The 18,889-nt window shown below is 41.5% G+C and overlaps 1 protein-coding gene across 3 annotated transcripts in view; it reads left to right on the top strand.

Moving 5' to 3' along the window:
- The window catches only part of ADAMTSL1 (ADAMTS like 1), a 394,276-nt gene extending 375,901 nt beyond the window's left edge, over window positions 1–18,375 (top strand). For all 3 annotated transcript variants that reach the window (XM_074533419.1, XM_074533420.1, XM_014269810.3), the window contains 6 exons: window positions 8,019–8,219; window positions 9,217–9,397; window positions 12,458–12,665; window positions 14,611–14,720; window positions 15,595–15,815; window positions 18,107–18,375. In XM_074533419.1, the coding sequence (XP_074389520.1) occupies window positions 8,019–8,219; window positions 9,217–9,397; window positions 12,458–12,665; window positions 14,611–14,720; window positions 15,595–15,815; window positions 18,107–18,213 (1,028 nt within the window). In that variant the 3' untranslated portion in view covers window positions 18,214–18,375. The remainder of the gene's footprint in view (window positions 1–8,018; window positions 8,220–9,216; window positions 9,398–12,457; window positions 12,666–14,610; window positions 14,721–15,594; window positions 15,816–18,106) is intronic.
- Window positions 18,376–18,889: the final 514 nt, after the last annotated feature.

Consider the following 18,889-nt stretch of genomic DNA (forward strand, 5'->3'; position numbering starts at 1 on the left):
TAAAAAGCAGGTTTCTTTCTGGTTTTATATGTTATCCCAAATGACCACAGAATTAGAGCAGCTTTGCTGCCAATTTCACTACTGCTTCAGAAGATGACCAGCTGCACAACAAAGTTTGTTCTGCAAATATCAATATTTGAAATGCAGCTCTTTCTAAGACAAAGCAATAAAAACTTTTTCACTCAAAAGGTACAAAGGATTTCTCTGTACCAAATTTACTGTATTTCATTCTCATTTTTCTTTTACTGGCAGTGGCATATCCCACTCATTTTCCAGTAGAATTGCTTAGGTTCCCAGAAGACCACCCAGAAAGCAGAATCAAAAAAGAGTCACCTTGCTTGCAGTGGTCAGCCTTCTGAGTTTGAATAAATTACTTATTTAAGAGGTCCAACTGCCTTGGTGCCAAAGCCCAAAGTTCAGAGTGGGGGTCAGGTTTTTTATTATTTCAGATTAGTACTGACTAGCTTCTGACTAGTACTTGCCAGTAGGTTTAAGGGTTATCTAGACATGATAGCAGGCAGAAAATTAACCTAGATGTTTCTGCTTGTTCTTGATGCATTATAGTGAGCCAAATGTACATCTGACTAATTTAGGAGAAGAACCAAATCAGATAGATAGACTAATGTCAGGATCAAACTCTTTCAAGCAGAGCCAGAGAAGTCAATGCTGCAATTGCTTGCTAAGTACTGTGCCACAACATCTGGCTCCACAGGACTGACACTTGGTCAAAAATCAGTGTGAAAAGCAATAAATTATCCCAATAAACACAACTGATCTCATCAGTACAAATTTCTTCAGTTTGCTGATATACTCAAGAGCAAGGATATGTTTTCTTGAAATTCCGCTTTGCTCTTCTCATCTCTACCATGAGCCTGTTTTTAATTTTCCTGTATTTCAGAATTATTGCTGAATTAAAATTTGAAGAAGAAATGCAAAATAATTGCAATCTGCACAAAGCTCACAAAAATAAAATTTGTGAGTGATTGCAGCTAAACTGGCATCTGTGCTCCCATTGAGGAAAAAGACAGCTGCAGAAGCTGTGCATTAGGATTCAGATAAAATCATGAATATCCAAGAAGTATTTTGCACTATGCAATTTTTTCCCTCCTCATTCTCTGTAATAAATTGGCCATCATGTTTGAAAATAAGTTCTAAGAACATTTTTTAGCAACTTTATTTGATAAACATTATGTCTAGTGTGATGAGGATTAAGTACCAGGTACATTCATGGGATAGCCTTAATTGTGTTATCTGTTTCTTTCAATTTTTTTTTCAGTGAAAAGTCTTCTTTGTCACTGTATTTGTGAGAATTCCCACGTATATGACCTTTCTGTAAAGACTAGAATTAAAATTAACATCAAGAAAATGTGCCATTATCTTTGCATTTAGTTGCCTGATCATATACTATCACATTGATTACATGCTAAATATTGTATAAAGTTCACAGAGTATTGCAGGATCTTCTGTCTACATCAGAGCACAGCAGCTCTGTCAGACTGCGCTGTAGGATTGCATTGAAATGTGAGGCTTTTCTTTTGCATATACACACCGTGTACATTTTGGGTTAAAAATTACGGGATGATGATGCCTCTGAATGGTTGAAAATTTTGACTACATTAGAACGGTGTTTGTTTTTCAGGCAATCAGACACTAGTTCAGCCACTGCCAAGCTCTGAACACAGGGTCAAAAGAGTGATGTCCTCTAGGCAGTCTGCTGCTTTGAGTTTTTTCCTGCCTGATCTAGTCTGACAACAACTGATCTATAGTAGTAGTCAAAAATGCTTCCATATAATATAATGTCACTCTGCTGAATTTTGACTTTGTTGTAAGAGTTGCAGCCCTTGAACTTTTGTCTTAAGCTTTACCTGAATCACTGACCTAGATTTTTTTTCTAATGAAAGTAATGCAGAGTTCCACTGAGACAAATCATTGTGGCTACCTAGAGGTATCAGACTTGCTGAGGGTGTCCTGATATGGAGACCTCCCCTTCTGCCAGCTTCCTTCACTGGAAGATCTTTTAGACTCATGCAAAATTTGATAATTATTCTAAAGAAAGTATTAAGGGAGTCTGAAATACCATGGGATTTCTGGCATGATGACCAGAGGACTTCTCGATTACAGGTTTTGAGGCAACCTGTCCCTCTATGATAGTCCTCACATCTCTCAGAAGGGCAGAAGTTACAGCCTCACTGGAGCAAGCATCACTGCCTTTCCCAAACCATCTGCCCTCTACCTCGTCTGCTCTGCATTTTTTATTTTGCAAGTGCCACCTGAGATGCTGTTTCAAAATGTAGCAAGTTTATATTGGTCTGTGAAACAAAGAAAAACTTATACAGCAGCACTGACATTTGCCACTTGATAATTGCATTATGTGCCAGCTCTTGCTCTGTCTTTTGTTGAGCTCCTGGTGCTGTAGTTGTTCAGTGCTTGTTCCATGAGTCACATCTGACTGCCATTTTTCTCCACTTAACCTGGAACTGTGGCAGTGGTGGGGCAGAAGTTTACAGTTTGACTCCTTTTCTGTTTTTGTCATGAACTTAATAAGTTAATGACAGAACTAAGAGCTATCAGTTAGCTTAGGTGGTCATTTAAGTATGCTGTATCCATTATTGTAGGCTTTGATTTTTGATTTGCTGTTGCAGATTGTCTTCCGAACAGTCCTTGTTAATACATGATCCTGGGTGTGTAGGATTTTTGTTGTCAGACTAAATTTTAGGAAACAGTATTTACTACTACATCTTGAAAATTCCCTTGCTTTTTAATGGCCCCACCATGTGTCTGTGTATTTGGGAACACTTTTTACAGCCACTGTGGGGCTGGGAATGAGCCTGACTCAGTTTTGGTTGAATACCAGGTATATTTGCAGTGCAATGTAAGTGATGCCTAATAACAACAACATGTGTGGCATGTGTTACCTTGGGTAGCCAGTTGAGGTGTATTGAGAACTGTTAAAACCCATGTCATATGTTTAGTATAGTATGTTTCAACTACACCTTTGGAGCCATAAATAGTTATTTAAATGCCTTCTTTTATTTCTTTTTTTTTTCTTTTTTTTTTTTTTTAAGTGCTACTGTTATCAACTCAATTGGATTATTTCAAGAATTCCTAAATATTTCATTTTGCTTGTTTAGCATAAATTCATGTTATTTGCATTCCCTTAAAAATTATAAGTAAAAGTTGTAATTATAAAAATATTAATTCTTTCTTTTGCGTTTATTTTCGGATTCCATTGCTTTTTGTAAATTTTATTTCATTCACTGTGTGAAGGCAATGAGAAACAACTTGCATAATAGCAAACAGTTAAGTGTCTGTCACTTTATAGTATATTGAAAGATCTTTCTCCATAAGAGAAACTACAAAGAGCTGTCTCTTAGTTTTGCCTCTTCAGCAAAACAGGTATTACCTATATATGACTTTCAGACATGGTCTTACCTACCTTCAGTTGTTTTAAAAGTTGTATACATCCCATCAATTTTTCATCCTTTTGTTAGATACAGGATGGAATTGAATTTTAACTCCATTCCATTTAATGTGCATTTCTCATTTCAGTCAGCTAAGGAGGAAATAAGCCCTGACTGGAGACTGGAGAACTGTTTCTCACTACCAGTGATCACCTGCACAGTGTGAACACAGTAGCACAGTGTCAGCCACAACACAGCAGTTCAGCACCACACTTGTAATCTATTCAGATTGGTATCTGGCTTCTCCACAGTTTGTTCAAAGCATTTTGTTCCTCACCTCATCCTTAATCTGGTTTCTATTTTGAAAGCATACTTTATTTCCTTAAGTGTAGAGTTTAGAGTGGAAATACTGTCGTGTTTCCAAGTCCTGTAGCAGCATTAATATATAAGTATTGCTTTAATACCATTTATTCTGGTCCACAACTCTTTTCTGTTAGAGTTCAGTAAAATAACACAGAAATACAAAATCAAAGAAACTACCTGATCTTGCCTGAAGTCTTCACTCAGATTCCATCTTTAATAAATGTTAGAAACATTTCCTGGGGCTAATCATCCTGTCAACAGTAAATTAGAGAGTTATTTGTTAGACAAAAATGAAGACATGAAAATAATATATTTTTAAGAATAGGCAGCTATTTTAAAGGCAGTGTTGTATTTTTTTTAATTTACATTTTCAAATGTATTTAGTACTTGCAAAATTCACTTAACATTTTTACCATTGCTTTCTGTGCAGTATCAGGCTGCCAAAAAGAAAAGGAATCCTAAGATAAACATCCTTTGCACTTGTTTTTGTCAGATCTGAAAGTGCAAAAGTGGTGAATGATTTGTACTTTGTCCTCCTAATCTTAGCAAGTCGGCCCTTTCTGCAGCTACAGTCATTCAGAAACTGTTGCAAAGGTGTAGGGGGAGCTGAATTTCGCCTGGAGTGTGCATTTATTCCTTCCTCTCGAGAAACTGAGTTGTTGTGGAACATCAGTCTTCCCTTTCCAAACTTCCAAACTTGCCCTTGTTATCCTTGAAATACTAACATTTTTCCCTAAGATTCCATTTTTATTAGATTTGTGTTTCTGTCTCCAGCTTTTGCACATCAGTGGCTCATCCTGGCTTTAAGTGAATTCAGAGTCCCAGTAATCTTTGGAAGGGAGGATGAAGGCAATATTTTCTCTCTCTGCTTATGGACTGAAGTGAAAGGCCCTTTCATGCCAGAATTTTGACTGCTCAAAACAGTCCCAAAAATGTCTTCCCTGATCATCTTCCCAAGGGCTCCAACGCCCTAAAGCTCTGCAATAGCTGTGCTGTCTGGAAACAAAGCTATTCCTTCTTAGTCATTATAGGGATGGGGTTTGAGCTTTGAAAGGATAAAACAGTCAATGTCCACAGGGACTGGGGAAATAGAAAGTATTAGCAATCTGCATTAAATTGTATTACAATTATTCCTGGAAGATAGGAAGGAGATATTGATGGAACATGTGATTTTATTGTACTCCAGCTCCCACTTACTATGCAAAAAATATTATCCACAGCCTGTGAATCCACATGGGAAATGTATAGGAGATGTCCCTTGTGAAACATGAGTGATAAGTATTAGTAAAGTTTAACTGTTAAGTAATAATTACGCACTGGTAGTGCATATCTAGGCAACAGTTTTGGGGAGTTTTCCCCCATATTACTGATTACTGGCTGTTCCTTTAGTTAAAATTTTATATATACATTTTGGAAGAAGAAATACTATGCAAGACTAGTAAAATAGTCAGTACTAAGACGGTAGTGTTTTTCCTAACAATATTTTTTTAAAAGAAAAACAGCATGAACCAGGACCATCTGCATGCTGAATTCGGGTTGATCTCATCTGTGTGTAGCATCAGGCTGACCTTTCTGCTTTCTGCATTTACGCTCTGCAGAGTCTTGCAAATGGAAACAATAAAACTGGGCTCACAGCATGCCTGCTTTAGTTGTCGTGGCTGTATGCTGACCTATGGAAATCACTACACTAGTCTTAAAGGACAAGTAAACTACAAAAGAATTGGAATAATCTAGGCAAAAGCCATATAGCCACTTTTTAAGTTTGTCCATTCCCTCTATATTCCTTTGTCTTTCATTGTTTTTCCTTAGGCAGCCTTTAAACTATAAGGCTAAAACCTTTCATGTCACTCACTTACTTGAGAATGATTGTCTTGGAAACTGCAAAAGTTATTTTTCAGCACAAAAGTGGAAAAAAAATGAAACTGCAGGAATAAACAGAAAAATTTATTCCCTTACAAAATTAGGGACAGGGAATGAGTATCAGAGAATGCTTTGTCTTTGTTGTCAGGAAGGGAGTTCTGGGTAGAGATAACTGCCAAGGATAAAACTGCATTAGACCTTGCCAAAAAAATTAAAACAAATAACAGACTCTTCACCCCTATAAATACTAGTAAAAAAAGGGAAGAGGTGAAATCACTGGGGGCAATCTGCACTCTGTCCTTCTGCCTTTTTATTCCCCCTTTTTCCTTATTTTTAAACACTTACTTGCATTTACTAGTTCATTTCCAGTACAACTTTGTCATTGTGACTGCAGAGTCTACTGTGCACGTGTCAGTCTTTTGCCAGGGAGCCCTTGCTCTCAGAAATACCAGTTTCACAGAGTGAATGTGTCCCAGTGGGCAGCTGTATCCGGCCCACACCCTTCCCCACTGTGCACGCAGGCAGGGTTTGACAGCAGCAGGGAACCAGCAAAGACTCCTGTAGCCACTGCTTCAGTGAGAGCCCCAGTGGCAGACAGTTTCTCCCCAGTGTCTGGATCTGCCCCTCAGCATGAAAATGGCCACAGGTCACCACTGGCATCTTCTACCTTGTGTGAGACCTTCTGACTTATAAGCAAGACAACTTCAGTTTTGCTGAGCAAGAGAGTATCTTCTGTCATAGGAATAGTGTGGTTGGAGGTATGATTCCTACCAAAAAGCGCAAAAGTAAAGACTATAGTAGCCCAGTCCCCTATTGTTAGTTTACGGGTATAACCAAATTCAAAAGGTTCACAAGAGTTCCTAAATGAAGTAACGAGTTCCTTAAGTCGAGGATTTGGTCTTAATGATGTTTGAAAATCAAATTCTTCAACCTTCCTGAGCAGATTAATGGCAATGGTTATTTTGCTGTAGGAACTTTACTTGCCCAGTATTCTCCTCAGATGGACCAATAAGAATGGAAAGAAGAGCAGTAACAAAAATGTCATGTTGCAGAATCTATTAATTGTGTCGTGCAGCTGCAGAGACTTCACATTCACATCTTCATTTGTCTCAGTGAATAATAAATAGTAATCAAATTACACGGAGATGGCAGTATTGAAATATCAGCTGATGGATTCTTCCTTTGTCTTTTCAGTATTTTAAATTCATACTCTTCCTTTTTTTATCCTATTCCTTTTGAGCAGTACTCATGTGAAGGTTGATGTATATGTGTTATGTTTACTTCTACAAGACAGTTCTTTCAGAAGGGATTTTGTATACAATATAGCCATTCATGCACATACATGTTAATGTTAAAAAAAATATATAAAGCTTCAGTACAACCAACTAACCATCAGAATAGGTTACATTTGCAGAAACTTAGAGACCTTTTATATCTCAGTGACATACATATCAGTGCAGGACAAGCCTAAACCAGAAGCACGCCTAGTAAAATATGCCATCCCTCACATACAGCATTTCTGCCTCCCCACCCCGCAGTCGGTGGGGATGTGTTACGCTGTGGAAATCGCCTAATTCTTAATTTTTTTCCCCAGGAAATAGGCAAAAAAACTTAACTGGCTTTCTCAGGTTATACAAGTCTCACAGAAACTGGCAAAGCCTTCAGCTGATATGAGAACTACAGTAAAAAGTGTCTTGTAGATACACTTCCTTTCATGTCAACAGACAAAGAACTCACTGAGAATTTAAATTTCATCATCTGTGCTGCTGATCCATAGATTTCACACAATGCTTTAGAACTTCAGGCTGTTTTCAGTTGCTGTTTCTGGTGTGATTAAAAAAAAAAAAAAAAAAAACAGCTAACAAACCTCAACACAGCCAAGCCTGTAAAGGCTCAATTTTATCTGTTTGGTTTTCCAACAGATTTTTTTTTTCTTTTTTTCTTTGTGTAACAAAAATTTCTGGCTTTTACTATAACAGAAACAATAAATAACATTTTAAAATGTTTTTAAAAGAAAGAGTAAGAAGAAGGTGGTCCTGTGGCTTATGTAGCAAATTTGGCAATCAAGTTGCATTTGTATTGCATGTTCAAGGATGGTCTTTGAGTTCATGCCAGGTTTGTAACTCCCCTATCCCACCTTTTTCAATACCAAAATGAGGATAATCAAAAATAGTGGGAACATTAGAAGGTCTGATATAAATAATTTCAAACTAATTATAGATTTTCCAATTTGCAGATTATCTGTCTTTTGGATTTTACAGAATTACTTTTTATCATTATGAGAAAGAGAGGAGAAAATGGGATGGAATCAACTCTTTCTCCTAATTTTGACCATTTCAAAGCATATACCTGGTTTAGTGATCAGCAGGTTTTTCTCATGTACCTGTTTTTTAGGTTGTGCTGTCGATGGGCATCCAACCCCAAACATCACCTGGCTTTACTCTGGTGAGCCTCTCAGCCTGCGACATCAACTCCTGGCAGCAGGCCGGATTCTCCATATCCTCAATGTCAATGATTTCACCGATGGTGAATTCAGCTGCCTTGCTCAGAATGAGGCTGGCTCGCTCACACAAGTAATGACCCTGGCTATACAAGGTAACTCTTCAGCTTCAGTCATTTCACCCTGGAAAGCCCTTGCCATGCACATCCCTGCACTGCCTTTCTCATCCTGAACTTCTCCCCTCTGAATTCATCACCATGCAAATCAGGAAAAAGGTGTCTTAATGACTTTTTGCCATGGACATAGACTTGCAGGACTGTTGGATACGTTACAGTGTCTTAGGTTTTACTTTACCAAAGTGACACCAGATATTTCTGCCCTGCTGAGCACAAAACACACCTTCCTGATTCAAGCTATTGTCCATTGAGCCTGGACAATTTTCTTGTCCAGAAATTCAAGGCGGAGGTGGCAGAGTTTAAACCTCTTAAAACAGAAACCCCTGTATTAATACACAAAGCTCAGTGTCTCACAGTCCCTTCTTCCTTGAAAACCCTTCACTTGTAAAAGTTCTGGAACTATTTTTGTTAGTGATCTCCTAGAAAAGGTGATAAAGCCACAAGAACACTGTGGTGCAGCTGGGGTGGTGCAGAACATACAGCTTTCATTGCTGCAATTGTCAGTGATGGAGAGGGGAAGAATTTAACTTTTCCTTCAGTTTTGCTACAAAATTGTGCATGTGTTGCTATTCCCACATTTATCTTCACAAATGAGTGTGTGAACTGTCTGGTAAGACAGATGGTGTTTCAAAATGATAGAGTCACAGATACTGCTGGGAACTACAGCTAAACTACTGCTGGGAACTACAGCTAACACACCTTTAAAAATACAGATGCTCACTGGTATCTGGCTTCACTTAATTGCCATACTATGTTATTAACTTTCCATGCCTGATGCTTCTAAGCACCAAACAACTGGGTTTGTTACACCAAAGGCAGTCAGGGGTTTGAATCAGGTGCCTTGCAGGTGTAGGCATCTCCATTTCACTGTATCCCTGTGTTTCACCCTGCGAACATCCTGAACGCTCTCCATTCTAATGAAACCCCTGCTGTCAGTTTTCCAGTGCTAACATGCCTCTCCCACACTTCCTGGCAGAGTACCGGTGGTCGGTGGACAGACTGACGCCTTGTTCGGCTTCCTGCGGCCACAGAGGGCTGCAGCTGCCCCAGCTGAGGTGCCTGCTGGATGGGGCTGAGGTCAACACATCCTACTGCAGAGAGACCCCCCAGCCATCTCTGCAGCCCCTCCCGTGCAACAGGAGAGACTGCCCTTCACGGTTCGTCTGGCTCGTGTGGGAGTAGCTTGCGTGCATTTAAGATGCGCTGGGAGAGTTCTCTGTGCGGGTCATCACACGACTGCAGCTTCTCTAGCCCCTGTTTGGAGAAGTCATGGCTGAAAGGGAGTTTTTGAGTGCTAAATCGAGACAGTCGGGATTCTGTAGCAGTGTTAGTGGAAAACTTTGACGGTATAAGGTAGAAAGAGAATTCACAGCTTGCAGTGTCTTGGGTCACACCCTATGTTGGTCATAAATTTCATGCTTGTTCTTAACACTGAATGCATGGAAATTTTGTCACCCAAGACCTGTAGGATCATGTCTTTTTTGGCTTCATAGCAGTTTGCCCAATGATATAACAGACAAGAAGCTAAGTTTAGCAGCTATTTTGTTATTTTATTCTGAATTCTTTTGTTGCTTGGAAATCAATACAGGCAGACTGCAGCTGTAGCTGCAGCTGCAAAGTATTCCCTTAGCAGGGTGAAAATATCTTTTGTAAAATGGGCACATCTCATAAGATGTAGTAGGCATGAAGGGGGTTGAGTTCTGCCTCTGTTTGGAGTCTGCTAGACTGTGGTGGCTTTGGAATTGTAACTCTCTACCCTTGTAGTCCCCGGGTTTTCACTTACTGCTATATACAAATGAGCCAGGACAGCTTGAAAAACTTCTGGCTACACCTAGATCTTTCTCTGGCACATCTCAACTACTGTGTCCAATTTCTGACCCCTCACTATAAGAAAGAAGAAGGACAGAGAAGCTAGTGAAGCATCTGTAGTACAAGTCCCGTAAGAAGTGCCTGAGGAAGCTGAGGTTGTTTACCTTGGAGAAAATGGGGCCCAGGAGACCTTACCACTCTCTGCAATTGCCTGAAAGGAGGCTGTAGTAAGCTGGGGGGTCAGCATCTTCTTCCAAGTGACAAGTGACAAGAGAAAAGGAATCAGCCTCAAGCAGCGCCAGGAGAGGTTTAGATTGGGTGTTAGGGAAAAATTCATCATGGAATGGGTTTCCAAGCATTGGAACAGTTGGCCCAGGGAAGTAATTTAGTCATCATCCTTGGACAAATTTAAAAGATGTGTAGAAGTGGTGCTTAGGGGCATGGTTTTATGGTGGACTTGGCATTGCTGGGTTAATGATTGGACTTGATGATAGTCAAGATCATTTCCAACATAAATGATTCTCTGACTTCTCCTCTCACAAAGTCTTTTTTTTTTTTTTGACACCCTTTGGTGCAGAGTACGTCTTGAGCTTATCCAGAGAGTCAGTATAGTGTTATGCTCCCTCCATATTAAAAATGTCCTGCTTCTGCATTTCAGTATCACCTTAGCTGAGTTGTGTAAACATGTTTTTCCATATTTTTCATGGTGTTATTCCCTCCTCTCCGTTATTTCCAATTTGGATGTGTTATGTTCCCGTATACAAGCACTTTAAAGTAGTGAGTATCTCAAGAGAAATTTAGTACAACTTCCCTCATTCGACAGCCATTCACTCATTCAACAGTGATTTGGGACTTGTGTTAAAAAACGACAGTCTAAGCTGAGGCAAGGAGAGGTTCTAAGCAACCTGATGAGAAGTGGCCAGATTCACCACTCTTGCTATGTCTTGGGCATATTGCAAGTTTCTGTTTAATTACCTTTTAAAATATATTCCTACTCTTCTTTGCAGGCAAATGTTTTCTGAGTTGCCAGCTGAGTCATAAGAAAGAAACCAAAAGAGATTTGATGAAATATGAAACATGCTCATTAGCAGCAGTTTTCCTTGCTGTTGACAGTAAATTCCATGGGAATGGTTTATGTCTTTTTATACTTTCCCTGAATTGTAACACAACCCCAAATCCTCCCTCAGCTCCTGAGAAACTGCTGAGATGTAAGCTTGGAAATAAAAGTTGATTGACATGCAGACCAGAGCTTTATAAGCAGTGCGGAAATTGCAGGTTCAGCCTCACCCAACTGCATAAAAGTACCAGTGTTCTTGTTTTCCAGGTTGGGAATATGTTTGTTTATACTTGTTTCTGAGAGCACTGGAGTTAATCACCCACAGAAGACAGAGAAATAGAAATGGATGTCTCTCCATGGGACTGGGGAATGTCTGTTGCCTATTTTGTAAAGTAATCATAAACACTGCTGGTGAGAGACGTGATAGGCAGTGTTTTATTCCCAAAACCACACAGATCCTGCCAAGTATCCAGAAACTTAATGAAGCAAACTGCCGGCTTGACCATAAAACTGTTCAGAAAACTAACAATCAGTTGCATTCTCCCTATTCCTACCTAAGGCTTTCCCAAACCTGACTGTATAAGTGTTTCACCTAATGATCCTTACAGCGACAAAATGCATTAGACTATTATTTTCTGTTACTTACAACCTTTTAGCTAGTTGGATTGGATTTTTTAAATGCCAGTACACAGGGGTTCAGAGCCTCAGCCTCAGCTGGTAAATGCATAGTCTGAGCTTAAGAGGAAAGAGCAACAGTGTCCTTCCTTCCCTGGGCTGACTGTTCCTGAGCAATGTTCAGACTTTTCTGGATTATGCCAGCTGTCAGGGATACAACAGAGGAGGCTGGCACCAGCAGGACCCAGCAGGCTTTTGACTGTTCTCTCACAAGTTTGAAGTGGCTTGTGAGCTACTCCAGCAATTACACAGAGATAGTTTTCCCTACTAAGGAATGCTGCTGGGCTAGTCCTAGCATTGTACTACAGCTTGTGACCGAGGCCTCCATGGCACCGTGGTGTAAAGAGCTGACTTGCCCAACCCCTGTGCCAGAGCTACAAGTATTTACTAAGCCTCTAAAAACAGCTTTAAGGGCAAGAAAATTAATTCTGGGCCCAAAGAGCGTTGAGAAAGATAAATTCATGAAAAAGTTGCAGTTTTCTCAATTTTCATCCTCTGAACAGTTTCCAGTGAAAACTGGGGGAAGCTGAGGCACTGAGATGTTCCAGGATCATGCCCTAAATGAGCAACCCACTGTTGCCTGTCTTTGGTCCAATTGACAAAGACCAGTTGATGCTGCGGATCCTGCAGACAAGGCACGTGCCTGCTCCCTGACCTGCTCTGCTTTCTCCCCCAGGTGGATGGTGACATCCTGGTCTCCTTGCACACGGAGCTGCGGGGGAGGCCTGCAGACACGGCGAGTGACGTGCCAGCGCCTGACAGCCAAAGGCAGCTCCATCCCAGTGTCGAACGAGGCCTGTGCCCAGGCGTCCAAGCGCCCTGTGGACACACAGAGCTGCAACAGGCAGCCCTGTGTCGAGTGGGCAGCCTCCTCCTGGGGCCAGGTAAAGAACAAAGTGGCATTCCAAGGGCAGTCCCATAGTGTGGGCTAGAAAAAGAGACAGAAAATGAGAGTAGAGATTTTTCAACCTAGTATCTTTAGGTTATAGTTTTCAGGCTTTTGAGGTGGGCACCAATTTGTTCAGGTCCTTCTTTCTGTATATGATGCTCTGCTTGCTTGGATTTCTATAGCTTCTCACAATCACTAGAAACACACATGAACATGAACAGGGCTTTTACTGCAGACCCGTGTCCTCCAGCAGAATGGTCTGCAGCTCCTTGTTGCAGTGATTTTTGACACGTCTGGGAAATAGCGTTCTTCAAGTCTTAATTCCCCTTACCAGCCTGTGAGAGTGCTTCAGTCTTGACTGGCTGGATTCAGGACTGATGATTGTGATAAGGTTGAAGGCAGGAGGTCTGTGCAATAATTCACTTTTACAAAGTTGCTGATTTTGCCTGAGAATACCAAAAAGTGTGAGCTTTCTTGACTTGCTTCATGATGAAAGGCAGAATGGAGGGCTAAAAGCATTTTCAAACTACTTCCTGCTGCTTTTCAGATCTTCAGATTTTCTCTTAGCAGATTGCATTGCATCAGGGTTTTTTATAATGTTGATAGTAAAAAGTGCCTTCAGCTACTAGAATGTGTAATTATTAACTGCTTGAAAACACCTTTGTTTAAATCTTGAAAGGTGACTGAGTTATTGTAATACAAGTTAAGCTTGGAATTATCACTTTATATCAAAGAAGAAAATTTTCACTCCCTATGAAATTTCAGGAAAGGATTGGATCATCTTTGCAAAAACCATTATGGGCTATATTACTCCCCATGATATCATTCTCAGCTGCGACAGTCAGTTCGTTCAGAATTAATTTCTGAATTTTAGACCTAATCTCTATGCGTTGTGATATAATATTTATTCTACCTAGCTTACATAAAAAAGGGTTCAGGTTCCACGTGGTTGCATACTGCCTAGTCTCCAAGCCAGAGGGTTATTTTACATAGTTAAGAATGTACACTGGTTCAGTAGTACATTGCTTGGTGGTATTATGGGGTATCAGCTCACCCATTGCACAAGTGTAGCAATCAGCTTTCCCAGCTCACAAAGAAAATAAACAGCCTACCTGCTCTAGCCCTATCTCTAGAATTAGTTCCTCTCCTTCATTTAATGTTCCTGGCATTTTGTTCTCCACTGTGTAATCCCATGGTGTTTTAAGATAGTGATTGACACTAATGACCCCTTATTCAACCTTCAGTTTGTTCTTTGATATAATTTCCAGACACTTAGAAAAACCAGTTTCCAGTAGTTGATGCAATTTTAAAATAGCAGAAATACGTACTTCATACCTATACCAAGTTATATTTTAATTAAAGGAGAGGATTAGGAGAGTTAAACTGAAATGTAATTGTTAAGCTTGAATATGTTAGGATGGCCTTAATTTTGGAGAAAGCTTGCATATCTTTTGTGCTCCTCATGCTTCCTGCTTTTGTTTATTGTCCTTCAATGCTTTTAAATTTTTCAATTGAGTGGAATATGTCCTTGGTTCAATGCATTCTTAGTTACTTGGCCAATTCACATGCTGCAAAATGCACAGTAAAAGTAATGTATTGAGATTTCCTGTATGGATCATAGGCTCTTGGCTAATGGCATGACAGCATTTAATTAACCCAACAGATGTATTTAAGATTAAGCTATTGAAGAGAAGACTTAATGAATCTAGAGAGCAGATACAGAAATGTAGTTTAAATGCTGCTGGAGGAGAGTGAGGTGGAGCAGAAAATGGCGGCACAGTCAGCCTTCAAAGCGAGCAGAGTCCAGAAAGCAGCTGAAACTTCTTACTTTCTCAATAGTCTCTGAATGGCAGTATGCACTTTATTTCACTAGCAGTTTTATAGAAAATGGAACTTGCCCTGTCTTTTACCTCCCCTGAATAAATTTTCTGTGTTTGCAGTGTAATGGGCCTTGCATTGGACCACGACTGGCTGTACAGCACCGGCAGATATTTTGCCAGACCAAGGATGGGACTTCTGTGTCATCTGATCAATGCAGTTCCTTACCAAGGTAGGTACCAAGAAATGTGTTATGTCTGAACCCACAGCCCTTTTCAGAGATATTCAATGCACTAGTGACTTAACTGAAAACTTACGGGTTTCCCCTATGTGGTAAAGAGGTCATGCTGCAACCTGTACAGTATGTGTAACAAATCTTTTCAGGCTTACAGCCTGGAGTTCCCTATTTACTCCTAGGAGCTTCAGGCCTGTTGGCCAAAAACTGGAAAATCTTCTATGCATGCCAAATCCTGACTACAAGTCTGTGCTATATCTTCTTAAGATGCCAGTCTTCTCACTTATTTAAACACAAGCTCTAACAGAAAGCAAAGGTTTAGTTTTCTTGCAGGTTTTGTTTTCCTGCAGATGAACTCCACTTTCAACATTGTAATGACGTTTGCTTTACATGAGACAGGTATACAAATTATGATTGATCATGACTGAATATTAATGCAGTTGGCTTGTGGGCTCCCACTCTTGGTTTTTCACTACCTGTGTGACAAACAGATATGAGCCAAGTGTGCCTATACATCCTCTGTGAGACTATCTTCTGTTTTATTCTGTAAAGCCATAACTGACTGTAAAGCCATAAAAAAGTTACAAATCCTGCTGGACCACATTGGTCACCACTCATTTCACCTTTTAGCAGATCTCTGGTTTGGCCCTTTGTGGAGAGGGCATTTCAGCCAAATCCTCAAACAGTTCAGATGGTCATTTAACCTGATGTTGGTATACCAATGTGCACCCACTGAAGGTCCCTTGAGAGCAGTCCAAAAGAGCTGGCCTCACCTGGCAGCCTTGGAAGATCTGATCCACGCAGTACTCTGGGTGAATTACCTTTGGGATATGACACACAGGTGGATGTCCCTTCCTCCCTCCTCCCACAGGCCATTGAGCACCCAGAACTGCTGGACAGATGCCTGTGGCGTGCACTGGAGGGTCAGCCTCTGGACCGTCTGCACGGCCACGTGCGGCAACTACGGCTTCCAGTCGCGGCGCGTGGACTGCGTGCACGTCCGCACCAGCAGGCCCGTCATGGAGCACCACTGCTCCTGGAGGCCCCGACCAGCAAACTGGCAGCGCTGCAACATCACACCCTGTGAAAACGGTACTTGCCTCAGGGGAGGGAGGGAGGGAGGGAGGGAGGGGAGGCTGCTGAGTGGCACAGGAGAGTCGTCCCTCAGAAGCGCAGCACTGGACCTTGCAGCTGGGCATCCTGGGGAACATCCAGCCCAGCCCTGTGCAAAATGCAGTGTCTAAAGCTCAGCATCCCAGAGAGGGGATGTTCATCAAGTCGATCAGAGGGATGGAGCACCTGTCATTTGACAAAAGGCTGAGGGAAATGGGATTGTACAGCTCTAGTTTTAGGGTTGTGACCCACGTGTGGACTTCCAGTACATGAAGGGAACTTAAAAGAAAGATGGGGCAAGACTATTTACAAAGCCGTATAGGGGCAGAACAAGGGGGCATAGGTTCAAATTGAAACAGAGTAGTTTTAGTTTAGATATTAGGAAGAAATTCTTTACTGTGGGGGTGATGAGACTGTGGCACAGTATTGGAATATGAATCCCAATATTACCAGGTAGATTGTGCCTGGGCTTGTCTGACCCTTGCTGCTAGGCCAAAGGCGGCAACTGTAGTATTTCACCTCAGACACCTTTGGCTTGCTGGAAGTTGCAGCTGGGCAGTGAACAAGTCCAGGCTTGTAGAAACTCAGTTTACCTCTGGCGGGAAGGCTTCAGGCGATGGTGAAGAGAAAGGAGACAGATTCTGCCGGAGGATTAATATCCAGAGTATTATTCCATGGTCACAGAGGTCTGAATGTCAGATAACAGCTCCAACAGAATGCTGACCGCATGGCCTGATTGACCCTTTAAGCTCCGGGACAGGGGGAGGGGAAGGGACAGGTGAGCACCAACCAGGTGGGAGGGGCAGGGTCTCAAGGGATGAGGGACACCTAGACAGGCCAATGACCCCAGGCCTGAAGGGCATCCTTGGAACTTGACCAACCATACAACAACCTTGCTGGAATGTTAAGCCTGATTGACAGAACTCACTCAGCAAGGGGGCGAGGGGGAAGGAAGAGAGGTAGTGCCACACCTGGGGAAGGGACTGGGAAGTTTAAAACAGGATATTGCAACACACTGCAACAGCACAGGTTTTCCAGAGAAGCTGTAGATATCCCATCCCTGGAGGTTTTCAAGAACAGGTTGGATAGGACTCTGAGCAACCTGGTCCAGTAAGAGGCATCCCTGTCCACAGCAGGAGGCTTGGAGCTACATGATCAAGGTCCCCTTACAATACAAACCATTCTAGGATTCTATTATTAACCTTCCATTAATGGTACAGACAGAAGGAAAAATACAAATCACAACCAGACTAACAGTTGTAATACAAATCCAGTGGGTATGTGGATGATGGGAAATCCTGCAGGCAAGACTGCTTTCTTTCAGATTACAAACAACAAATTGGGCTTGTCAGGGAACTAGAAAAGTTACTAATTTGAAAAAAAATGAAATGAACAAAAGAGAAAAGACAGCATGCTTGTTTGGAAATTATGCTTGTGTCCTCTATCTTGCAAGCCAGTAGTTTTGCAATCATTGCACATGCCGTAGCAGAACCCACATGTGCTTGCCTATATTCACACCAGCTCTGATGCCCCCTCTCAGCAAATTGGACTATGAGGTCCAAACTCATGAGTTTGGAGGGCCCTAATGGGAGCTGAAGCAATGAGGGAGATTACAGGTGTCAAGCAGGACCTTTGCTGATGTTCCAGCCTCTTTCTGCTATACAGAAGTGTCCCAAATCCCAGGGGCATGCAGGGATACTGGACAGTTTTCCGAACTAAAAAGCAAGAGGCTATGGGTCTCAAAAACTGTACAAGTGGTACCAGAACCTAAGCCCTAGAGGAGTTCAAAAGGTGTTTTAACATCTTCATGGTGAGTGGTTTCTGACCTGTGAAAAACTGAAAACAACTCCCAGTCAGCTAGGGTGACACTCCCACACATTGCACATTCCTCAAGTGTGCAAAGCTGGCCAAAGTGTCCCTGCCTACTAAAACAAGTATCCAGTTTAATTTAGTTTTTCATCTTTGGTTTAACTGTTAGGAAACTCCTACAGCCTCTCTAAAATGCTGATGACAAACTGGCAGTGTTGGAGCAGCTCCAGGAGCCCTTTCCCCAGGCTCTGAAAGTAAATGTTGCCTACCAATTCTTCACTGATCCTGTGGACTTGCATTTGGTCTTTGCAGCAAGTCAAGCTCATGCTCATCGTAAGACTTCCCAACACAAAGGTTCTGCTCTTGGCCACCCAAGGATATATCTTCAACCTGTTCTCAGGTAAGAAACCCTTTGTTCGTAACTTTATCACCATTTCTTCTTCTTGTTTCCCCTTTGGCAGTGGAATGCAGAGACACCACAAGGTACTGTGAGAAAGTGAAGCAGCTCAAACTCTGCCAGCTCACCCAATTTAAGTCACGTTGCTGTGGGACTTGTGGAAAATCTTGAAGACAGATGAGATGAAAATGGAGGAACAAGGGGATCACAGCCTTTTCTTCACTGAGCAAAGGCTTTTGCAGAAAATATAGATGGATGGAATGATCTTTTTCATTTTATTTATTTATTTCCCTTTAAAAAAAAAAAAAAACTTTAACAAATCATTGTTGTAAAGGGACTTGACAAGTTTTCCCTACTATGAATCTGGGAGACAGAATGCAGATAGACATGGTCATGAGGGTAGACCACAGAGTCAGAGAGACCCATGACACCAAGAAATGGGTATGAGAGGAGTGGGGCTTCCCCTCAATCTGTGTACATGCCTGCAGGACACGCCAAGAGATAGGAGAGGAAAAGGATCACTGTCAAAACCTAGCATCATATTACAGAATCACAGAATCATGAAGGTCCAGGGAGACCTTCAAGTTTATCTAGTCCAGCCAATAACAGCACTACCATACCCACCCCTAAACTATCCCTGGGTGCCACATCCAGACTCTTCTTGGACACTGCTGGAGATGGTGACTCCACCACCTCCCTGGACAACTTAATCCAATGCCCAGACAGTTTTTCAGTGAATTTTTTTTTTAAAATATCTAGTCTGAGCCTCCCCTTCTCAATTTGAGGCCATTTCTCCTCATCCTAGTGTTTGAAACATGGCAGAAGAGGCTGACCCCCACCTCATTAT

The sequence above is a fragment of the Zonotrichia albicollis genome, chromosome Z, assembly GCF_047830755.1.
Source record: "Zonotrichia albicollis isolate bZonAlb1 chromosome Z, bZonAlb1.hap1, whole genome shotgun sequence".
Lineage (NCBI taxonomy): Eukaryota > Metazoa > Chordata > Aves > Passeriformes > Passerellidae > Zonotrichia > Zonotrichia albicollis.